The sequence below is a fragment of the Stegostoma tigrinum genome, chromosome 37 (assembly GCF_030684315.1).
Source record: "Stegostoma tigrinum isolate sSteTig4 chromosome 37, sSteTig4.hap1, whole genome shotgun sequence".
NCBI classification, from domain to species: Eukaryota; Metazoa; Chordata; class Chondrichthyes; order Orectolobiformes; family Stegostomatidae; genus Stegostoma; species Stegostoma tigrinum.
In genome coordinates, this window is record NC_081390.1 from 8,483,088 (window position 1) to 8,508,307 (window position 25,220).

The window sequence follows — 25,220 nt, forward strand, 5'->3', positions numbered from 1 at the left end:
TCAATGAATGGAGGAGCAGGCTTGACTACTGAAGCAGGCTGAATGGCCTACTTCTCTTCTATCTTAAACATTCTGGTCAAAGATTGTCTCTTCCTTTTGAATTTCTGTTGAGCAGTGGCTGGAATGGAATGGTTTTGACACTCCCCGAAAGGCTTGTTGGTTTTACCAGCCTACCCTACACGCACTTGTAACAGCTGCCACTATCATGCCATTTTGACGCACTGAGGCTTGCCTCCCTAAAGGGCCTTAAACATCACTGACTTATCCTCCTCTGTCTCGTCCTCCATTGGACTCAGCAGGTATGCTTATCGTGGTCACAAGCCTATTATCCTGGAATTCAGTTCGGCAACGTCTGGAAAAGGTTGAGAAAGCATAGCAAAGATGTAGCAGAGAAAAAACTGATGAGACTTGGGGCTGTTTTCCTTAAGAAGAGACTGAGGGATGTCTTGATAGCTATCTTTTAATTAATGGGATAGATGTAAAAGAAAATGCTTCTGTTTATAAAAGAGTCCAAAATGCTCGTCAAAGTATTTGGTAGTCACTGATTAATCCAATTAGGATCTTGGGATAAACTATTCCGAACAATAGAATTAGAATTTGGAATTTATTGCTATATGTACTTTTACAAGAAAAACACAATGACAAATATGACGCCTGTATTAATAACAGAAGACACATGTGGTTGGCAGTGTGGTTGACTCTTAACTGCCCTCTGGGTAACTAGGGATGGGCATTAAATGCTGCCCTAGCCAGCGACACCCTCATCCCATGAATGAATAAAGAAAGAAAGAAATGTAAATTCATGAGTAACAATTAAAAGTAAATTTTAGGACAAAATTTCACAAGCTGAAAGTGAATGCATTTCTTCATCTGTTCATGGTGTCACTGGCTGGTCAGTGTCTATTGTCCATCCCTAATCACCCCTTGAGAAGGTGGTGATGAGCTGCCAGTAGACCCACAATGTTGTAGAGAGGGAGTTCCAGGATATTGACCCAGCAATACTGAAGGGACGTCAATATACTTTCAAGTCAGGATGTTCTGATTTGATTTATTGTGGTCACATGTACATAAGTACCTGAAAAGTTTTGTTTTGTGAGCAGTACAGGCAGTTCAGTTGGGAGGGGAACTTGCAGGGGCTGGTGTTCCCATGTATCTATTGCACATGTCCTTCTAGACATGGGTTTGGAGCCTTGGTGAATTGCTACAGTGTGTCTTGAAGATGGTACACATTGCTGCCACTCAGCATGGAGGAAGGGAGTGAGTGTTTAAGGTGATGAATGGATGGCCAAACGGATCTGCTTTGCCCTGGATGGTGCTGAGTTTCTTAAATGTTGTAGGAGCTGCACTCACCCAGGCAAGTGGAGATTTGTCCATTCTTAGCATCTGAGAAATAAAGGCATGGGAAGAAATTTGCTTGGAATACTAAGCGAGGGAAGGTAAGAGGAGGTTCAGATGGGGCACAAACACAGCCTAGACCTGTTTGGCAGAATAGTTTTTCTGTGCTGTAAAATTTTGCTTTGTGTAAAAACTTTCTTCCAAATAATGTTAAGGGTTCTGTGTTCAATATGGTTAAAATTGTATCAGAGATAATGGGAACTGCAGATGCTGGAGAATCCAAGATAATAAAGTGTGAAGCTGGATGAACACAGCAGGCCAAGCAGCGTCTCAGGAGCACAAAAGCTGACGTTTCGGGCCTAGACCCTTCCGTCAGCTTTTGTGCTCCTGAGATGCTGCTTGGCCTGCTGTGTTCATCCAGCCTCACATTTTATTATCTTGTGTTCAATGTGGTCTGTTCTATGACAACTACATAGCAGTGCAATATTATCAGGCATGTGTTGTCCTGTTTGCAGTAAGGAGCTGAACGGGCATGATGTGATGTTACTAATGCATGAGGGTAATGTCAGGTACGTAGTAATTAGATGAGAAAGTGTTTGGTGAGAAACATATTCTGATTAGTGGTTGTGACTGGTTAAAAATGGTTTACATTGAATGCAAGGCATAATCAGAAAAAAAAGTGAGAATGATAGGCAGAGGAAGAAAGGAAAAAATAGTATTTCCATGGTAGCTTGATTTTTTTTAAAAAATGCAATATTTATTTAATGTAGCATGTTAACCAGGGATGCTTTATAAAACCTTCCTGAGTGCCTGACATTGAGAGAAGAGGGAGAGGGGTGAGACACAAGGCCAGACCCAGAGGTAGTGAGAGTTTTTATTAAATCACAGAAAAGGAGCCTTTCACCCAATCTTGACTTTGCTGGATCTTGCAATCTGTAGATAGAACCTCTGCAATCCCTGCTTTTTGCCTGTAACCCTAATCAAGTTCCTGAACCTTGACTACGTATCCAATCCCCTTTTAAGAAACGAATTTCCACTCTCTTTACATTTACGATGGGCCAGATGACCTCTTTCCCATGTAAGGATTGTATGAAATCTATGATTTTTGACAGAGGGACATTGATATACTGAAAGTTAGGATAAAAAGCTACTAGAGTCAGCAAGTGGAGGACAGCATATAGTTGTACAGTGTGGAAACAGACCCTTAGGTCCAATGCATCCCTGCCAAACAGACATCCCAATCTGTCCTAATTCCATTTGCCAGCATTTTGTCCATATCCCTCTTAAACCCTTCCCCATTCAGATACCCATGCAGTTGCCTTTTAAATGTTGTTGTAATTGTACCAGCCTCCACCACATCCTCTGGCAGCTTGTTCTTTTACACACACAACCCTCTGCATGAAAAAGTTACCCCTCAGGTCCTTTTTAAATCCTTCCCCTCTCACCTTAAGCCTATGCCCTCTAATTTTGGACTCCCCCACCCTAGAGGAAAAAATGTGCTCTATTTACCCTATTCACACCCCTCATGATTCTATAAACTCTACAAGGTCACCCCTCAGCCTCTAACACTCCTGGAGGGGGTCGGGGGGGGGGGAGCTAGCTGGTGGAATACCCCAGCCTATTCAGTCTGTCCCTGCGACTCTCACCCTGTAATCCTGGCAACATCCTTGTCAATCTTTTCTGAACCCTATATATTCCTATACCAGGGAGACCAGAATTGAATGCAGTATTCCAACTGTAGCCAAACCCCATGTCCTGGAAGGCCATAACATGACCTCCCGATTCGTGTACTCAATGTCCTGACCAATGAAGGTAAGCGTGTCATCTCGCCGGAGATAAATGATGGATGTTGTGCAGCAGTTGCAGATGAGCCACTGTGGATGTGAGAGGATAGTACAAGAAACTAGGGGCTTTTGGTAGCAGTAGCTCCCAGCAGCAGTGATACTAGAGGAAGAGGTTACAAAACTATGGGAGAACATTGGAATAATGGTAGATGGCAAAGACACAGTTAAACATTTCAGTGGCAGATGGGTTGAGATTATGGTGTTAATAGGGCAGCTAGAAGCTAGTCAGACTTTAAGATAGCCAAGGTATGGAGTTGGAAGCTCAGCTTGTGGTTGAGTGAATGCCAAGGTTGCAAACAGTCTGGTTCAGCAGGAGACAGTGGCCAAGCCCCAGGAAATTGCTTTTACCACAGAAAAGATAATAAAAGAAAATGCAAGCTCCCCCAGTGCTCCAATGATTGCAAATTCTCCTGAGGGACTGGTTGGAAACATATCTAGGAATTGAATCAGGTAAAGTACATAATTATGAGCTTGTTTGGCAAAAACAACCTTCCCAGCAATATCCTCAATCGCTGTTATTGCAACTTTTATAATCTGATCACTGGAAAGTTGTGTAGTTCTACTTTGTTGCTAAAAGTGAATGCCTGCCTTTCTGTTCTCGTATACTTTCCTGAACAATCTCTCAGTCCTGTGGCCTGGTTTACAGTTCCTCTTTTCTCAATGTGAGCCTGTTTATAATCCTTCCATGACTCCACTGTCAGTGACAGTTAACTCAACAACTCACTCGGAAAGCCTTGCTACAAGTGTTTGTCAATTTCTGAAAACCACCTTCAAAGTCCCAGCTTCTCAACCAAACCCTTCTTTGCCGCTATTCACACTCTGTCCTCACTGTCTGCTGATTCCCATTTCGAATGCTGTTGGATGCTCCTGTATAAAGGCAGGCATTTAAATTATCAGAACGAGGGAGGTCAGGAAGCAAGCAGGAAAAATTGAGATGCAAAAGAAAGGGCAGGATGTTATGTCATAAATAGGGGAAGGAGAATTAGTGGCAAAATGGCCACAAAATCAGAAATGACTCTACTCAGAACTATCCTGGAAGGCCATTTGAATCATGTAAATTGCCTGTTCAATCACCACGATGATCACCTTCGAACCGCTGACAATAATTGACTTATTTTTCTCATCCCTCCTGCTCCACCTCACCCTCCAAGCAAATTATCAGTGCTCTCGTAATGCACCCTCTGTGTAGCATTCTTATTTCAATGTGCATGTGTTGCTAATCATGGCTCATGTTATGATATCCACCAGAGTTTCTCAGTCAGCATGTTTCAGGTGGATTTAAATCCTTGCAATGGTCTATGTTGCTAATCAAGGATGAAATGGACCTTTTAAGAAGGATCTTAATAAGTAGCCGGACAAAAGACAATTAGTCACAGGAATAGATCACTTACAGGGAGGTAGTCAAATGTTTCCATGGCGGGGCCAGAACATTTCTTCATCTTCAGGGGCCTGGCTATCAACTGAAGGCACTCAAAGACCCAGTGTGGTGAAGAATGAATATTTGACAGTTTTAAGGAACTCACCTACAGAATTGTTCCTTGAGTTTAAATGAGTGGTCGAGCCTATGGGCTGGTAAACCATACAAGTGCTGTGAAAAGAATACAATGATATCAAATTGCTTTTTCCTTTGTTCTGTTTTTCTTTTGTGGCATTGGCTTTTCATTCCAATCTCCCTCAAACACCTACTTCAGCTTTTTGATAAAAGATCCAAATGTTTGTTTTCTTAAGCCTTTACTTTAAACATGGAGGTTGCAACAGGGAATCCATTTATCAATAATCTCTGACTGTAATTATTTTATCACATCCTTTGATCTGACTAATGAGAAGAGTCAGAAATAACTCACTGTACAGCAGCTATTCACTGATTAAGGAAAATGTTGCGACATTTGATTCTTAAAAGACAGCAGAAGTATTTTCTTCCTGCATGCTGCATTGCAATGCCCAGTTTCCATATCATTATAGAGTTTAGGTTCTGGCACTGGCAACTGTTAGAAGCGAGTGTGAACTACATCAACACTGTGGGTATAGTCATGCTTGCATGGCATGATGGCTCAGTGTTTAGTACTGATGCCTCACAGGTTCAATTCCACTCTTGGCTGACTGTTTAACTTCAGACAGACATTCTGTCTGTGTCTGCGTGGGTTTCCTCCCGCAGTCCAAAGATGTGCAGGCTAGGTGGGTTAGCCATGGGAAATGCAGGATTACAGGGATAGAGTGGGGAGAGGTGGGTCTGGGTGGGATGCTCTGTGGAGGATCGTTGTGGACTCTGGGCAGAATGGCCTGCTTCCACACTGTCAGGCTTCAATGGATGTAGCCAACAAAATTCAATCTAGCAAAGACTAGTTTATAAGGTAGTAGTTAGTTAAACCAGGAGCAGCATCAACTCTCATAATGTCTATGGGAGGTCAAAGGAAACTTGGAAAGGATTTAGCCAGCTGTGTCCTGTTTACTGGGAGCCTTCTTGTGTGAATGAAGATGATGTTGATTTGCATCACTGCTGTCCTGCCCTCGGACTATCTCCAGGTATTTTTATTTTTGTCTATGCCCACCACCTAAGTGTTGAACACTATTAAACTGAAGCAATGATGAGGAGCATCAGCTGAATTTGTCCTTGGATGTGGCAGACAATTCAGACACTGATGTCATGGGAACAGCACTGTAATCCAGAGGTCAGAATAATGCTCTGGGAACAAAGTTTCAAGACCCACCATGGCAGCTGGTGGAATATGAATTATTTTTAAAATTAATAAATCTTTATACTGATATCAGCCAATGTGGGGATTGAACCCATGCTGTTGGCATCATTATGCATTTGGCAACCAACCCATTGAGCTAACTACAGCAGATAGTGGAATTTGAATTCAGTAAACATCTGGAATTAAGAATCTAAAGATGACCATGAATCCATTGTCGGGGAAAAACCCATCTGGTTCACTAATGTCCTTCAGGGAAGGAAACTGCCATCCTTACCTGGTCTGGCCAACATGTGACTCCAGACCCACAGCAATGTGGTTGACTCTTAACTGTCCCCTGAGCAATTAGGGATGGGCAATAAATGCTACTTGGCCAGTGATGCCCTCATCCCATGAATGATTTTTTTTAAAAAACTGCTTGCTGAAAAGCTCATCCAGCCCAATATTAGTGATAGCAGGAGCTGCAGATGCTGGGGTCAAAGATAACACAGTGCAGAGCTGGAGCACCACAACAGGCCGACAGCATCAGAGGAGCAGGAAAATTGTCATTTCGGGTCAGGACCCTTCGTCGGAAACGGAATTCTGAAGAAGGGTCCTGACCCTAAATGTCAACTTTCCTGCTCCTCTGATGCTGCCTGACCTGCTGTGTTCATCCAGCTCCGCACTATCTCCACCTCACTGTTACCCTTTAGAGAAGGAACTTTGCCATACATGCCTGGTCTGGTCTACATATGACTCCAGACCTGTAGAGAAATCACTGACGCTTAACTGCCTTTTGAATTGCCCTGGCAAGCCACTCTGTTCGAGGGCAGTTAGGGGTAGGCAACAAGTGCTGGTTTTACCATTGACACGCTTGCATATTTAATTAATTGAGGAGAAACAACTTAATTCTGGGAGGCATCAGCTGGGACTTTGTAAATCTGTATTGTGTTCACTTTAATGTTGCACATTCCAATCCTAGTCATTAGGGGAGACACTTCTAGGTTCTTGCAGATGATGTATTTTTTTAACAATTCTTGATTTTGTGTACAAGCCTGTTTTACCTGCTATTTGACTAAAATGGCAATAGCTTGCTCCTTGTGCAACTGTTTATAATTAGCAAAGATTGCATTGTTTTGGGCTTTATTTGCAGGCTGGGTCACTGCAGTTGCAATGGTTCATGTAAGGACTGGATGTGACTCTGTTATAATTAGACTGTTTCAGTGAATAGAGTGACATCTAGACAGTGGGGGTCCAAATGTTTCTTTAGTGCTGGAACAAGCCAAATGGTCTTCCTAAAACAAGTTGTAGAGTCATGTTTCATCAGAAGTTACAAAATTAAATACTTTTGATTAGTTGGGCTTGTCTCCATCGTTTAACTCAGCGTAATGAATAATTGGAAAGAGAAAGGTTTCTGCCCAGCCCATGAGGATATTAGTTGAATAATAGTTTTAATTGGTATGGTGTCTGAAGATATAATAGCTGTTTTGTGGTAGAAGTACCAACACTGGTTGAATCAAGATATGAACATTAAACTTCAGCCGTTCTACTATTCCAGTAGTTTCTTATAGAAATGTATAACATTCTAATTAAACACGGTAAATGCAGGGCAATGTTCCTGATGACTTGGGACTCTGGGGCCATGGTTTAAGGTTACAGGGTAGGCCATGAAGGACTAAGAATCATAAACCCCCTATAGCGTGGAACCCGGCCATTCAGCCCATCAAATCCACCCCCCCACCGAAGAGAATCCCACCCATACTCACCCCTTGTCCCTGTAACCCTGCATTTCCCATGGCTAATCCAAGCAACCTGCACTTCCCTGGATACTGTGGGCATTTAGCACAGCCAATCCACCTAACCAGATAAGGAGATATTTGAGGCCAAAATGCTGAATATTTTCAAGAAGGAGCTAAACACTCTTCTTAGGGCTAAAGTGATCAAAGATAATTGGGGGGCCCGGGGAGCAGAAAGCAGGCACAAGGGAACTGAGGTCAATGATCAGCCATGATCAGATCGAATGGGGCAGCAGGTTCAAAGGGTTGAATGGCCTACTCCTGCTCCAGTTTTCTATGTTTCCAAAGCACCCAGGGTTAACCGGTGTCAATGAGACCATACTCCAATAAGGAATTAATGCTGTCAGGTAAAGGGTTGTGTTCCCAGTTCTGAGTGGGTATATTCCTGGCAGTCTCATGTGATCTTGCCCTCCAGTCACACCAACCAAACAGTTCTTACTACTCCACCCCCTCCCCCCTCCACGATCGTATTGACAGAGGGAGAAGGCTCAAAGCAGCGGGAATAGGCCAAGTTCTAGTTTGTAGCTGAATTATACCTTAACAGCCCTAACTTCAGCGACTCACCAAAGTCCCGTTATTGAAACCTGGTTAATCTTCCATGTCTCTGTAGGCTGCTTTACTGTACAGGTTGAGCAATTTTGACAATTGCCCTGGACACACTCTTGTTTTGGAAAAACAAAGCAAAGAACTGAAGATGCTGGACATCTGAAGCAAAAACAGAAATTGGTGGAGAAACTCAGCAGGTATGGCAGCATCTCTGGAGAGAAAACAGAGTTAATGTTTCGGGTCCTCTCACCGTCCTTCAGAATCCTTCTTTTGAATGGAAGGCTGACCGTTGTGCCAGAATTCAGGGCAGCATGGATATCATCGCCTGTTCAATTTATGGTAGTAACAGTTCAGTCTTGTTGACTTCTTCAAAGGAAGAACACTGAGAAATAAAGAAGAGCTGCAGATGCTGGAAACCTGACACAAAAACAAAGTGCTGGAGACACTCAGCAGGTGTGCCAGTGTCTTTAAGAGAGAAAGCGCAAAGAAATACATGCACAAAGCAGCAAGTTGGTGAGACCTATCAGTGACAGAGTACTGTAGCACTCCAAAGAGAATGGGTATGTCAACAGTCTGGCGCTGTGCAAAAGGTGCATGCAGTAAAGTTGTCGTAGAGTTATGGAATTGTTGAACCAGAGTATTTCTGTACAAATATACACATCTAACCGTATATATGCATCATAGTAAATTGTTCTCAGTCTCAATCTGCTATTGTAATATTCCATATCATGTTATACATTCAACGTTATTTCTCATCCGTCTTCGTTACAATGTAACGCCCTCCCAGGCCCAGCGACGAGGTGGCTTCCAACGGCCTGGAATGGTGGTACAGGCCTGGTTGGGTGGTCTCCCAGCATGATGGTCTTGTCCAGCAGGGGACGATCTCAGCCTTGACTGTTGTTCTCGTCCGACTGTGGGGATCGTCTTCAGCAGCGTGGTGTGAAGGTGTTGTCCTAGCACAGAGTGGCTTCTTCATCTTCCAACAGCCTAGTGTGAAGGTCTTGTCTTTGTGTGACAATGAGGTCTCGGCCCAGCCACACGGGGCAGTTTCGGGCAGGTTTTCCAGCGTTCTGTGAACCCATGAGTCTGTAATTGATCTACGATGAACTTCTATTTTTCTCCATCTTATTTATGACATGTCATTAATTTAGGTGTGTGATAGGGCAACTTATAAAACTTTCGCCATTTTTGGTTGTAAATGTGCACATGACAAATCAATTGCTGTTCTATTCTGAGTGCAGTTACACCAAAGAATAGTTCGGATTTTGTTTTGTAATTGAAAATAGTTTGGTGCTAATAAAATCCAAGTTTCTACAAAGCTTGAATTTGGTTCTGAGAGTAATTAATACTTAACTTCTTAACATTCCCTTGGCTTCCCTTCAGCTTCACCAGCTGAGCTGCAGACAGAGTGTGACCAGAAATCCTGTGAGTCGGATCTGGTGGGGAAGGGTGGTGGATGGGTGATCTGCTAGTGATGGGGAGTGACTGATCTGGAGAGTGAGGAGGGGCTGAGTGATCTGGCTGTGGAAGCTGAGTGAGTGGAGATTTGGTGGTGGTGGTGGTGAGTGAATGGGTGATGGTGATCTGGCGAGGGTGGGTACAGGGAGTTGAGGGGAAGACGGTGATCTGGTGTCGGTCCGCAGCTTAGAAAAATGTCAGATGTCACACAACACCAGGTTATAGTCCAACAGGTTTATTTGAAATCATAAGCTTTTGGCGCGTCGGAAGGAGCGACACTCTGAAAGTTTGTGATTTCAAATAAGCCTGTTGGACTATAACCTAGTGTTGTGTGACTTCCGACTTTGTCAGCCCCAGTCCAACATCAGCACCAGCACCTCCACCTCCACCTCCACATCTGTGAAAAAATGTATGAAATTATTTTCTTGGTAGGTCCGGTTTCGATTTCCCAGTTATAGGCAGGACATTATCAAGATGGAGATGGTTCAGAAGAGACGTGCCAGGATGTTGCTCGGTACAGAAGGTTTGAGCTAGAAGGAGAGGCTGGATAGACTATGACTTTTTCCCCGGAGTGTAGGAGGTTGAGACGCGACCCGATTGAAATGCAGAAAATCATGAGGGGCGTAGATAGGATTAATGGTAGGTGTCCTTTCTGGAAATGGGGGATTTCAAGACTAGGGGTGATATTTTTAGGGTGAGAAGGGAAGAAATTTAAAAAGACATGAGGCAATTATTTTTAATGCAATGGCTAGTTAGTGTGTGGAATGAAATTTGTGATGAAGTGGCGGTGTGGGTACAAGTACAACATTTAACAGACATTTGGAAGGATATATGAATAGGAAAGGTTTGGAGGGATATGGGCCAGGAGCAGGCAGATGGGACTAGTTTAGTTTGGGATTATGTTTGGCAATGGACTGGTTGGACCAAAGGGTCTGTTTCCATGCTGCGTGACTCTATGACTCAGCAGCCAGTATGAGGCTCCAATTGTGATTTTACCCTCTTCTGCTTCTTGGGTTTCCTACATTGTTCTACCTCTATTACTTTCCCTATTTTCACCAAAACATTATGATATCTGAATTAAAATCAACTTCAGTATGTAGATAGATAACTCTGCAAACTCTTTCTCACTGAGTGAAACACAATTGCATCCTTTGCTGTGTGTCTGCAGCTATGTTAAATTAGTCTGACTAAACCACTCAAGCAGTAATGCGACACAATACGACCTCTAACTAAATGCATGTGTGGATGACCTGTGAAAGCGCATTGTGCTATGAATTTACTATGGTGTGAACAAAGATGATGACAAATCCACAAGCTTGAAGAGGAATTCTTATGCAAGTAAAGTTGAATTATGAAATCAAACTGGATATAACAGTGCAAAGGATCGGTGTTATTGACTCAAAGCTGACTAGCCTGTGTTTAGTTCATACTGCTTTTACTGGCTTGCAAATACTTTTCCGATGATAAAGCAGCTTAAAAAAAATCTGGCATGATTCACAAGAGAAGAAAACAAGCCTCCACCGCAGACAAGGCGGTCCATGGACCATGCTGTGTTGCTTCACTGCTCCAAGTCTGAAATCCTGCATCGCTAATAGTTGCATTAGTGCCTTGTATGCTCTAAAGAGCAAAGTATGAGCCGTCCAATACACCAGCTTGAATGGCTTAGTGGGTAAACATGCTCCTTGATGTGGCATTTAGTATTGGAGCTCAGCTTCAATCTTCAATAGAGTCCTTAGGGTGTGGAAGCAGGCCATTTGGCCCAACGAGTCCATAACAACCCTCTGGACAGTATTGCACCCAGACCCATACCCTGCATTTCCTATGGATAACCCACCCAGCCTGCATATCCCAAGACACTGCAGGGTAATTTAAGCATGGTCAACCCACCTAGCCTGCATGTCTTTGGACTGTGGGAGGAAACTGGAGCACCCGGAGGAAACCCACACAGGCACAGGAAGAATGTGCAAACTCCACAGTCGCCTGAGGTAGGATCGAACCCAGGTCTCTGGAGCTGTGAGGCAACAGTGCTAACCGCCGAGCCGCTAGGTCACATCTCAGCCATCAGCAGAATCCTTTATTTCTACCTCTCAGGCCCCTTGCCTCAACCCCACTGCCTCTAAAACCTTCCGTAACCTGTAGATTTTATTTCTCTCAAGCTTTTTGCTCATATGCATCCTCCGCAAAGTCCCATTTCTTTATGCTAAGGTACCTTGTGTGGTGTTCTGCTCATCCATCCCTTCTGTCATCATTGCCCTCTATTCTCACATTCTAAGTAAAGTCTTTACTCTTGTCTTAAAGTCTTTTGCAAGCCTCACCCCACTATCTCAGCTGTTTTATGTGTTCAGACTGACATCTGCCTCTATGTCCAAGATTCTGAACAACAAGGCCTGCTCAGTGAAGCATGCTCGACACCTTCTTAACTACCCTGTCTATTTGTGATATAAATGGCAATGAATTATGTGCCTGAACCTCTGGGTTTCTCTGTCCTGCATCACTACCCAAGGCCCTCCTTCTAATTGTAGAAGCTCTGCCCTAGTTTGTTTTACAAAATGCAGAACCTCACATTTATCCAAATTAAACACTATTCACCATTCCTCAACCTAATGACCCAATTGATCAAGATCTCTTTGTAATCTTAGATAAACCTCTTCACTGACCACCATGCCACCAATTTTGGTGTCATCCGCAAACTTACTAAAATCCCTAATTGACAAAACCATTACTAAACTTACAAAATTCCTCCTTCCAACTTTGAATGCTTGTCAATGCTCTTTGTTCCATTCAAATTCCCAGTTACTGCTCCTTCCTTCTGGCCCAAGGTTTGATGTCCTTCCTTCATTTTTTTTGTTGTATTGCTTTAGTTCTTCTGTCACCAACCCTACCCTGACTGCCTTCCCTTGTTGAAATATTTTGGGATATGTTCTGCATTAAACATGTTACACAAATGACTGCGGTTTTGTTAGCTACTACTAGCTAGGCGATACAGGTGGATTGAATATGCGCGGTTTATGGAGTGGAAATGTTGGGAGGGTTCCTGCTTCTGAACAATATCCAATACCCATGTGTGATCATAGGTGTGAAGGCAGATCCAGTCTTGGTTGTGCAATGGGCTTTATGCTGGCACATCTGATGGGCATTTGCAAGCCAGTTTTCGGGTTGTGTTTGGGCATCTACCAATGTGCCACATCTTCAACTGTTTATCAGTCCTTCTTCTGTAATCTGCATCATACTAAACTTTTACTGTGTGATTCCAGACTAAATATCCCAGGTGACTAATATCAGAGGAAAACACAACTTCCCACAATACTGGTGCGCATTTCCTTTGGCCTTTCCAGTCATGGGGTGTGTGAAATGATTATAAAAAACTTCACAGTTGGAAAAGGCTGTTTCTGGGAGTAGGGAAGGAACTGGAATCTAGTGTTACTCTCCAAATCTGCTTTGGGTATCAACCAGTCAGCTCACTTTTCTACTTACCTTTGCTACATTTTTATTCCTCCTGCAAACTCTCCACCAAGGCAAATGTTATCCTGCCTTGGAATATATTGGTCGTTCCTTCATTGTCAATGGTTTATAATCCTGGAATTCCCTCCCTAATGGCAGTATGTTGTATCCAAGTCCCATGGACTGTAGCAGTTCAAGAATGAATTGAAGCCGATGTTGGACTGGGGTGACCAAGGTTAGAGGTCATACAATGTCAGGTTATAGTCCAACCAGATTATCTGAAATCAAAAGCTTTAAAAGTGTTGCTCCTTCATCCTTGTAATTTTAAATAAAACTGTCGGACTATAACCCAGTGTCATGTGACTTCTGACCGCTGTTCAAGATAGCTCACTACCAATTTCTCAAGGATAATTAGGAGTGGGCAAATAATGCAGCAATGCCCACATCCCCTAAACAACTTTTTAAAAAAAGATTCAGTTGCAGACTGAGGGCATTGCTGGATAGGACAGCATTTACTTCTCACCCCAGACAGCAATTAGACAGCAACCACATTGCTGTATCTCTGGAGTCAGAGGTAATCCAAACCAGGTAAGGATGGCAGTTTCCACCCCTAAGGGACAATAGTGAACCAGATGAGTTCTTCCATCAATTGACAAAAGTTTCATGGTCATCATCAGGTTGTTAATTCCATTTTTGAATGTTAAAAAGGGGAATTTCTTTCAAATGGATTTCGACACATTTGAATGTTGCTGTTAGCTAGCAAATCCAAAGATTAAAGCATGGAAGGTGATGGCCTAGTGGTATTAGCTGGACTGCTAATCTAGATTCTTCAGTTAATGTTCTGGGGAACCTGGGTTCAAATCCCACCATGACAGATGGCAGAATTTGAATTCAATAAAAATCTGGAATTAAGAGTCTAATGATGACCGTGAATCCATTGGTGATTGTTGGGGGAAAACCCATCTGGTTCACTAATGCCCTTTAGGGAAGGAAACTGTCATCCTTACCTGGTCTGGACTACATGCAACTCCAGACTCACATGAATGTGGTTAACTCCTAAACCCCACTCCAACCCATAACTGGGCAATTAGGGATGGACAATAAATGCTACCTAACCAAAGACGCCTTCATCCCATGAATGAATAAAGGGGAAAAATGGAAATTAATTCAAAGAGATGGATTTCTTAAATAAAATGATCTTACTGAACCATAGTCTAGTGCAATAAACGCAGAGAATGCACAGCAGGTCTGGCAGCATCTGTGGAAAGAGATGTAGAGTCAACAGGTGGAGTCTGGTATGACTCTTTTTCAGTCATTTATTGTGTTTCTGTCCCTGCGCAGATGCTGCCAAACCTGCTGAGTTTCTCGAACATTCCGTGTTCGTTTCGGATCCATGGTATTTTGCTTTTATTGTGTCCCTTTACTGAATTTTCATGAGTTCAGTTGTGATTCCTTTGGGAGCTGGGATTACCAGCTGCAACAACATGAAAACCTGTTATTGCTTCACGGACATATAATTTTACAGGCTAAAAATAAGACCTTACGTGATAGTTGGAGTTATTTTCTCACAAGGTTTTAAAGTATTTTTGGTTGTAATTATTCAGTGGTCACCCAGCGGATCGAATTTACTTCGGTTTCATTCTGCAGATTAAAGAGGTTTGCTCTATTAGCCTAAAACCTATTCAAGGCCCTTGAGCCTGCCCTGTCCATCCAGATTCATTTACATGCAGGACCTTGGTATGCCTTAATGTCATCACAGTCTTTTTTAAAAATTCTTACATGTAAGGTCATTTTTGTTAACAGTTCGTATATGTCCTTGAGCCAAATGGCTTGCTATGCTATTTCAAGGGTAATTAAGAGGTAACTACATTATTGAGGGTCTGAAATTACACATTGGCCAGACTGGATAAGGATAATACTGGGAAACCCAATAGCTTTTTACGATGATCATTGTTACTCCAATCCTTATTGATTCCAGTTCCACCATCTACCTGTTTCTGAGGGAGGGTCATTGGATCTGAAATGTGACTTCCTTTTCGCAGATGCTGATCTTTTCCAGTGTTTGTTTCGCTATTTTGTTGGATTCAAACCCGTAATTGCAGAGAGCAGTAGCCTGAGATTCTGAATGACCAGTCATCATAGAATTCCTATGGTGTGGAAGCAGGCCATTTGGCCCATCATGTTCACCCCGACCCTCTGAAGACCATCCCAACCAGACCCATCCCCTACCCTATCCTTGTAACCCTGCATTTCCCATGGCTAATCCACCTAGCCTGCACATCCCTGGACACTATGGGCAGTTTAACATGGCCAGTCCTCCAAACCTGCAGATCTTTGGACTGTGGGAGGAAACCAATGCAGGCATGGGGAGAATGGGCAAACTCCACACAGACTGTTGTCTGTGGTATCAAACGCAGGTCCCTGGCACTGTGAGGCAGCTGTGCTAATCACTGAGCCACCATGCTGCCCGGTCCTGTGACATTATCACTGCATTACTGTGTTTCCCTTCCTGAATATGATCTATGTATAGTATATTAATTTTCCTGCTTGCAGTGGAAGTGATTGGTTGCTTGACGTTTAAGGAGACCAGCAGCAGTGAAGTATCAGGCATTTACTCCAAACTAACTTTGCCATTTCTAGCCGTGACATTTTATTAACCAGAACATGCAGTGTCTATTTGTACACATGTGACCACCGGCAGTTCCTCTCCTGAGGCTCCAGTTGAGATATAAATAGGGAGTAAACCTAACTGCTTCTGCTTTTCTTTGCACTCCATACAGAAATCCTCCTACTCTCCTAAAAGGCTACTTCAGTAGTGTCGTTGACTCTGATCCGATCCTGGTGATGTCACCCAACCTTTGCCATTGTGTCTCGCCTGCTGCTAGCTGTGTTGATATTGAGCCAAGCCCTCATCATTACTGGGAACGGCTGAGTGATCTAAGTTAGAGTGATCCACTCAAACCCTATTCGAAAATAACAATGAATGCTTGGGCTTTGGGATAAAACATGGTGTGAGAGTATAGACAGGCTGTGCTCAAGGTAGAATTGACCATTAACAAAATAAACATAATTCACATCTATTTGATGATAGGTACTATTAATTTAGTTTGAGCTACTAATGATGAATTTTAGGATCACAGAGGACAACAGTAACTAACCAGCAGTATTCAAAGATTCTGATGAATATTTCTCCCAATTTGCTTCCGTCAGTTGCTGCCAGACCTGCTGAGTTTCGCCAGCAATTTCTGTTTTTATTTCACGTCTCCAGCATCTGCAGTCTTTTGGTTCACCTAAATACAATAGAAGATCACTTGACTAAGACCTGAGTTGGGAAGGGCATTTTATGAAGAAACATTGGAAAGGCAGATCCAGCATCCATTGGAGTTTTAGAAGAGATAGAGATGGTCTTATTGAAAAGTACAAGGTCCCAAGGGGAAATTGACAGGGTGGATTCCGCAAGGATGTTGCCCCTTGTGGGAACAACTAGAACCTGGGGACACACAGTCAGAATATAAACCTTTGAGAGTTCTTGTGGCAGAGTGGTAGGGTCCCTGTCTCTGAGCCAGTTTGATCCAGTTTCAAGTCCTACCTGCTCCAGAGGTGCCTAATAATATCTCTGAACAGACTGATACAAAAATATCTAAAAACATGGGGTCTTCTGTTTAAATATGGAGATGAGGTGAATTATTTTGTCTCTGAGGGTCATTAGTCTTTGGAACTCTCTTACCCCAAGGACTGTGGAGGTGGAGTCATTGAATATTTTTGAGGCAGAGATTGATAGATGTCTAACCAACAAGGACAGTTGAGTTGAAGCTACGTCAAACTAGCCTTATTGAATAGCAAGCACATTGGGCTACTGGCATACTCCTGCTCCTAATTTATTTGTTTGTAACTGCCATTCAGTGCTCAACATACCTTTTAGTTTAAGTTTTGACAATATACCCCTACCTTTGCTTATTGCTGCTGTACCAAGCCACAAAATCAAACAATCGCTACAGTGGGGAAAGAGGCCATTTGGCCCATTGAGCTTACACTGATCCTTTGAAGAGCATCCCACTAAAAACCAGACCGCCACCCTATCCCTGTAACTCTGCATTTACTATTGCTAATTCATCTGATCTACACATCTCCAGATTAACATGGCAAATCCATTTAACCTGCATATCTTTGGACTGTGGGAGGAAACCCACCCAGACAAAATGAGAATGTGCAAACTCCACACAGACAGTCGCCTGAGGGTGAAATCAAATCCAGGTCCCTGGTGCTGTGAGGCAGCAGTGCTAACCGCTGAGCCACCATGCTGCCCCGTCCTGCAACATTATCACTGCATTACTGTGTTTCCCAGCTTGAATATGTTCTTTGTGTTGTATATTGTAGCAGTACAGCAGTGGGCTTTCAAAGGGGTTGTTGTGTTGTTTCTTCCAGTTTTCTGTGATTTTAATCTAGGACATGACCCATAATTGCATGAGTAGTATCTGCTTAACGAGTTTCAGACCACAATTTGCTGCACTCTGCTTCGAGAAATAGTTTGCTTGAAGATGTTAGGAGCGATTGTAATTTGAAGGCCATCAATATGAATGTCAAGGTCAGGTTACTTGGAATGCATCCTCTGTTTTCAGCTCCTGGATTCGGGAAAAGGAAATGTTTGCCAAAGGAAGCACAAGTGGGCTGTGTTTATGACTGAATCACTTCACAGACACACAGAAACGTTACGGAGCAAAACGGAGCATTCAGCTCATTGCGTCTGCAATGGCTGTATCACCTCGTGTCAATTTTCTGCTTTGTCCCCACATCCCTGCACATCGATTTTACTGCTTGCACCGGAAGTGATTGGTTACTTAATGCATAAGGAGACCTGCAACAATATGGTGTCAGGCATTCACTCTAAACTAACTTTGCCATTTCTAGCCGTGACGTCTTGTTACTCAGAAGACGCAGTGTCTATTTGTACATATGTGACCACCGGCAGTTCCTCTCCTGAGGCTCCAGTTGAGATATTAATAGGGAATAAACCTAACTGCTTCTGCTTTTCTTTGCACTCCATACAGAAATCCTCCTACTCTCCTGAAAGGCTACTTCAGTAGTGTCGTTGACTCTGATCCGATCCTGGTGATGTCACCCAACCTTTGCCATTGTGTCTCGCCTGCTGCTAGCTGTGTTGATATTGAGCCAAGTCCTCATCATTACTGGGAACGGCTGAGTGATCTAAGTTAGAGTGATCCACTCAAACCCTATTCGGAAATAACAATGACAGCTTGGGCTTTGAGTTAAAGCATGGTGTGAGAGTATAGACAGGCTGTGCTCACGGTAGAATTGACCATTAACAAAATAAACATATAGACAATATGTCCATCCTGGGCCTCCTGCAGTGCCACAATGATGCCACCAGAAGGTTGCAGGAACAGCAACTCATATTCCGCTTGGGAACCCTGCAGCCCAATGGTATCAATGTGGACTTCACAAGCTTCAAAATCTCACCTCCCCCACCGCATCCCAAAACCAGCCCAGCTTGTCCTCGCCTCCCTAACCTGTCTTGCCTCCCACCTATCCCCTCCTCCCACCTCAAGCCCCACCCTCATCTCCTATCTACTAACCTCATCCCACCCCTTGACCTGTCCGTCCTCCCTGGACTGACCTATCTCCTCCCTACCTCCCACCTACACTCATCTTTACTGGCTCCATCCCTGCCTCTTTGACCTGTCTGTCTCCTCTCCACCTATCTTCTCCTCTCTCCATCTTCTATCGGCCTGCCCCTCTTTCCCTATTTATTTCAGAACCCCTTTCCCCTCCCCCATTTCTGAAGAAGGGTCTAGGCCTGAAACATCAGCCTTCCTGCTCCTCTGATGCTGCTTGGCCTGCTGAGTTTCACCAGCAATTTCTGTTTTTATTTCAGATCTCCAGTATCTGCAGTCTTTTGGTTCACCTAAATACAATAGAAGATCACTTGACTAAGACCTGAGTTGGGAAGGGTCGTTTTATGAGGAAACATTGGAAAGGCAGATCCAGCATACATTGGAGTTTTAGAAGAGTTAGAGATGGTCTTATTGAAAAGTACAAGGTCCCAAGGGGAAATTGACAGGGTGGATTCCGAAAGGATGTTGCCCCTTGTGGGAACAACTAGAACCTGGGGACACACAGTCAGAATATAAACCTTTGAGAGTTCTTGTGGCAGAGTGGTAGGGTCCCTGTCTCTGAGCCAGTTTGATCCAGTTTCAAGTCCTACCTGCTCCAGAGGTGCCTAATAATATCTCTGAACAGACTGATTCAAAAATATGGAGATGAGATGAATTATTTTGTTTCTGAGGGTCAGTAGTCTTTGGAACTCTCTTACCCCAAGGACAGTGGGGGTGGAGTCACTGAATATTTTTGAGGCAGACATTGATAGATTTTTAACCAACTAGGACAGTTGACTTGAAGCCTTATTGAATAGCAAGCACAATGGGCTCTGGCCTGCTCCTGCTTCTAATTTGTTTGTTTGTAAAAGCCATTATATGCACAGTATACTATTTAGTTTAAATTTTGACAGTAAAACCCCTCAATTTCTTTTTGCTGCCGTATCAAGCCTGACAATCAAAGAATCCCTACAGTGGGGAAAGAGGCTATTTGGCTCATTGAATTTACTTTGACCCTTTGAAGGCCATCCCACACAAACTCAGCCACCTACTCTATCCCCAAAACCGTACGTTTATCTCAACTGCACATCTCCAGACAATATGGGCAGTTTAGCATGGCCAATCCACCTAACGTGCGCATTTTCAGACTGCGGGAGGAAACCCCGCCCCCCCCACAGATCTGGGGAGAATGTGCAAAAACCATACAGCCATTCACCCAAGGCTGGGCTTGAAACCAGAGGACCTAGTACTGTGAGGGGGCTGTGCTAACCACTGTGCCACTGAGCTGCTCCCAGCTTCCTCTACAAATTTCAGCCAGTAATTCATTCCAGCATATGGGGTATCAAAGCTGTAGCTGAACAGGACCAGAAACAGTGAATCCAAGCAGCTGTCTTTGCCTTTCCTGGAGGCTTGGGAGTTGAAATGTTGAACCCACAGCCTTTATCTACAAAACTCAAAGCCCTACTAGTGAACTGGGAGGGCACAGCCAAATAAACAGTCCTAAAATTAAGCATCAGTTAGCTCCAGCTAATTGGATTGGGGCACTTTCAGCTTTCATTGAAGTGAAATTTTTAAAAAAGTTATTAAACAGCAAGAAAAATATAGGCAATAATTTGCCAGGATGCTGTCCTATACTGGGAAATGTGGTATTTTAGCAAATGTTAGTGATGATAAATAATTGATATAATTGGCTTTAGGGCTTAGAAACAAACCATTTCCATTGACTTTATTAAGAGCCATTGAAGCGCCATTAAGAATAATCATATTGACAGCACTACTGTGATCCAACATGCGATCCCAACATTTTGGAATCAAAATTCCATTCCCACACAACATTGCCATGGTCTGGTGCTTATAAATCAACATCGGGTTGTTCCAAGTAATGCCCCAATACCTTAGCTGCTGTTTTCTAATGATAGTTCCAAAGAACAAGCCGACACAGGACAAAATCAGTGTACTTGCTGTTGAGTGGCATTGTCTGTGGACTGGCATTGCCTTTGGACTGGCATTGCCTATGATGTTGTGCATCATTGTTTTTGATCTCAACTAAGTGTTCAGTTAGATCCAAGGCATGAGTCACTAACTTGAGCCTTTTGAAAGGCAGATGGCTTGTGATATCTATGTTTCCTTCATTGGGCAACGTTGGCACTATGCCAGTCCCTCCAGTGTCAAGAATTCTGTAAGGGTCAGATGATTTACAGTGCTGATGGTTATTGTGCTGGTACAGGAGGACATAAGAATTTCCTTCATCAAATTGTTTCTGGTTCTGCATTTGTCCTGAAGGTGGACAAGGTGCTCACCTTTAAAAATAAAGAAGATGTGTTGATACAGCCTGGCTCCATTTAATACAGCTCAGAGGCACACCCTGCAACAAATGTTAGGTCAAATAAAATAGAACAGAGGGCTATCTATAATTGGTGATACATTATTTAAATGGAGAAAGGCTGCAGAAAGCTGTAGCCAAGGTGGATTTTGGGGGGCATAGTGCATGAATTTCAAAATGCCAGCATCCAAATTCAACAGACAATAGAGAAGGCAAATGGAATGTTAGCCTTTATTTCAAAGGGAATGGAGATTAAAAACAGGGAGATCTTACTAAAAGTATACAAGGCAGTCCACAGCTGGAATACTGTGAACAGCTTAGGTCCTCATTTCTAAGGAAAGCTACATTAGCATTGGAAGCAGCCCAGAGAAAGTTCACTGGCTTAATCCTAGATATGAACCAATTTTCTTTTGAGCAGAGGTTGAGTAGGTTGGGCCTGTATTCATAGGAGTTTAGAGAAATGAGAGGTGACCTTATTGAAACATGTAGGATTCTTAGCAGGCTTAACAGGGTAAACGTGGAAAGGTTATTTCCCTTTGTGGTAGAGTTAGGAACTAAAGGGCAGCATAAAGAGGCACAGACAGAGATGAGGAAGAATTTATTCTCTCAAAGATTAGTGATTCAATGGAAATCTTTACTGCACAGGACGGTTGAGGCTGGATCATCACATATACAGGCAGATTTCGAATCATAAAGGGAATCAAGGATAATGGATAAAAAGCAGGAACATGGAGTTGAGGATTATCAATCAGCGGATGACCCAAATGGTCTACTTCTGCTCCTACATCTTATAATCTTATACAATCCCTACAGTGTAGAAGTAGGCCATTTGGCCCATCAAGTTCATACCAATCCTCGGAAGAGCATCCTGCCCAGGCCGAACCCATCCCTGTAACCCTACATTTTCCCTGGCCAGTACGCCTAACATGAACATCTTTTGACTTAGAATTTGCAAAAGAGAATGTTGCAAGCTCAGTTTGGTCTTTGATGATTTTATTGAAAGTTAATTTAAGAGTCCTTTTGTTTTACACTTCTAATACACACCTTTAGTAATTGTTAAACATAAACCCTTTGTCTAAAGTAGTGTTAAATATTCCAGAGTGTCGATGGTTCTGGTTACTGCCGATTGTCTCAAATCTCCCTTGGGTTTTTATAGGTATTGGCAACAACTTCAAAAGAGCTACAAGCTGGTGAAACAAAGAACAGCTCTGTTCTGCAGGTGCTCTAGAATTCAGTGTATCTGACTGGAGAAATATACATTTAGAATAAGCAATTTTACATACTTCATAAGACATTACTATCACAGTTAGAGTTAAGGTTTCACAGCTTGACCATACCTATGTGTTTTCACTGTGTTTATGTTCCTTGAAATTGTTTGAAAATGTTATTTTGCCATAAACATGCCATAATTTTGATAGGGCTAACGAAGCTAATTAGCTGAAAGGTATGTAGTAACCACATCAAAACACAATCTACTGTTAAAATATCCAAGGCATTACACTAAAACACTACGGCTCTTGAGTTGGCATGAAAATATTCTTTTTTCAAGTTAATAAAACATCAAATTGCACAAATTAAACTCATAACAGGAAGTTAAAGAACAAAAACATGACTTCTGACCAGTGAGAGAAACCAGAATATCAGGTCTAGGCCTGAATTATGTAACAAAACTTGGAGAGTTTGGCAGTCTCTATACTGAGCACTGATCGTGCAGTCACTCTCCTCTCCTTTGCATATATTTAGTGCTGGAACATAGTTGTTCTCCACCCTTCATCTCCTGTGTATTACCATCAATCCCATGGACTTGAACAACAGATGGACACTTGAAGTGCAACAGAATCCAAACAAGGAATTCAACCTTAGGATAAAAACTCACACAACTGCCTCACTTGAGGAAGCAATAAGATAGTTTCAGATTTCAAACAGAACTACTCTTACAATTCCACAGCAGTGTGTTTTTCTACAAGTACTCGATTTGTTTTTGGTTGCAGTGTAAAGTTTGCCATGCTCTGATAAAGAAAATTGAGTTATTTTTAAAACAATACAACAGTGGCAAGCACAAATATCTTGTTTTTTTTGACAAAGCGAAATGACTAGCAGTCTTAGATGCCAGACACAATATTTTTGTTTCTTATTACCATAGCTGTGACTCATTTAAATGCCCAGAGTTAAATTCATGCGTTGTCCATTCTTCCTGCAGGGGAGACTGTCCGAGGGATAATGGCTAAGTCAGTAACTGCAGAATGATCAGCATCGCTTTAAGCAAGAGAAACCTGCCTATTCAACTGGAAGTGATGTAGGGATATGTTCTGGAATGTGATTTACAAGGACTAGTGTAGATGCACGATACTTCATGCAAATACAGCAGGGCACCTAATACAAAGATGACCTATATCTTAATAATGAAATGCATATAATTACCCTTGGAAACATTTTCTGCATAGTAGCTTAGAACTGCAAGCAGTACCACTTTTTACAATGCAAGCAATAATTTCACTGTCACAGATTTTCTTGTAATCATTCATTGTGTTTTTAAGGTGAGGGATTAAATTGCTTAGATAACACAACTTACTTTTTTGTTACTTTAAAGCCTTAATTCAGATTTTTAAAAATTGACATTAAAAAGAAAAAGCTTCAGCTCATTGAAGCTCAGATTGATTATTGCTTTATCCCTTCAGGAGAGAGGGCAAAACAAAAATGTTTCATTGGCTTCAACCACATTAGGAGAATGTTGTATTAACACAAGCTATGAGTGGCACTGTGCCTCAGTAGTTAGCACTGCTGCCACACAGTGCCAATGACCTGTGTTCAAATCCACTCTCAGGTGACTGTCTGCATGGAGTTCTTCTTGTCTGTATGTGGGTTTTCTTCAGGTGCTCCAGTTTCTTCCCAAGTTGTTAGCTGGATTGCCCATTCATAGGGTGGCACGGTGGCTCAGTGGTTAGCACTGCAGTCTCACAGCACCAGGGTCCTGGGTTCGATTCTGGCCTCAGGCAACTGTCTGTGTGGAGATTGCACATTGTGTGCGCTGGTTTTCTCCAAGTGCTCCGGTTTCCTCCCACAGTCCAAAGATGTGCAGGTTAGGTGGATTGGCCATGCTAAATTGCCCGTAGTGTTCAGGGGTGTGTGGGTTATAGGGGGATGGGTCTGGGTGGGATGTTCCAAGAGGCAGAGCGGACTTGTTGGGCCAAAGGATCTGTTTCCGCACTGTAGGGAATCTAGTCTAAATTGCCCATAGTGTCTAGAGAAGATCAGGCTAGGTGGGTTAGCCATGGGAATAGCAGGGCTACAGGGATGGGGTGGGTCTGGATGGGATGCTGTTTAGAGGGTCAGTCTGGACTAAATGGTCTGGTTCCACACTGTAGGGATTCTATGAAGTTCTCTGTTTCTTTATACCACTACTCTGAGGGATTGTTTTTGAACATATATGTGCACTTCAACTGTACACTAATTATTTCAAATCCTGAACCTTGTTCTCCAAAGACTCGTAGAAGTTGTATATTTTTGAGGCAGAGGTAGATAGATTTTTGGCTAATGAAGGAGCCAATGATAATCAGGTGTGGACAGAGCTGATGTGATAATGGGAACTGCAGATGCTGGAGAATCCAAGATAATAAAATGTGAGGCTGGATGAACACAGCAGGGCTAGCAGCATCTCAGGAGATTTATTGTCATGGACTGAGCTGATCTTATTTTAGGATTTTACCACAGATGTACCATTTGATGCTTTATTTCAATGAGATTCTTCTCCCAAATCTTCTTGCTGTTCTCATTGGTTTAATCAATTCTTCCTCCAGCCTAATCCCTTTTGGAATGGATATGTTTCTTCTGTTTTTCTCTACCCACTTGTGCTAATATAGGAACATAAGAAACAATAGTAGGAGTGAGCCATTCAGCCATTCAGCCTGCTTTGCCATTCAACTCCATCATGACTGGTTTGCTACTTCAAGGCTGTTCTTCTGCACTCTACCCTATTCGCTATCATTATGTCGAATGCATAGTGAAAACCTTGAAATAGTACTTTGTCTTTCTCGATCCTCAGATGCCAAATTGCTTTTCAGGCAATGAATTACTTTTGAAGTGAGATCGCTGTTATAATGTAGAATACATGGCAACTACACAGTGAGCTTCCACAAAAGTGATCAGATTTTCTGTTTTACTCCCTACGTTGATTGAGAAATAAATACCAGCCA

The 25,220-nt window shown here is 42.7% G+C and overlaps 1 protein-coding gene across 1 annotated transcript in view; it reads right to left on the minus strand.

Moving 5' to 3' along the window:
• Positions 1–16,304: 16,304 nt before the first annotated feature.
• Positions 16,305–25,220, minus strand: part of LOC125467594 (anthrax toxin receptor 1-like) — a 110,049-nt gene continuing 101,133 nt past the window's right edge. The window contains exon 19 of the mRNA XM_059640271.1: positions 16,305–16,382. Within this exon, the coding sequence (XP_059496254.1) occupies positions 16,344–16,382 (39 nt within the window). The 3' untranslated portion in view covers positions 16,305–16,343. The remainder of the gene's footprint in view (positions 16,383–25,220) is intronic.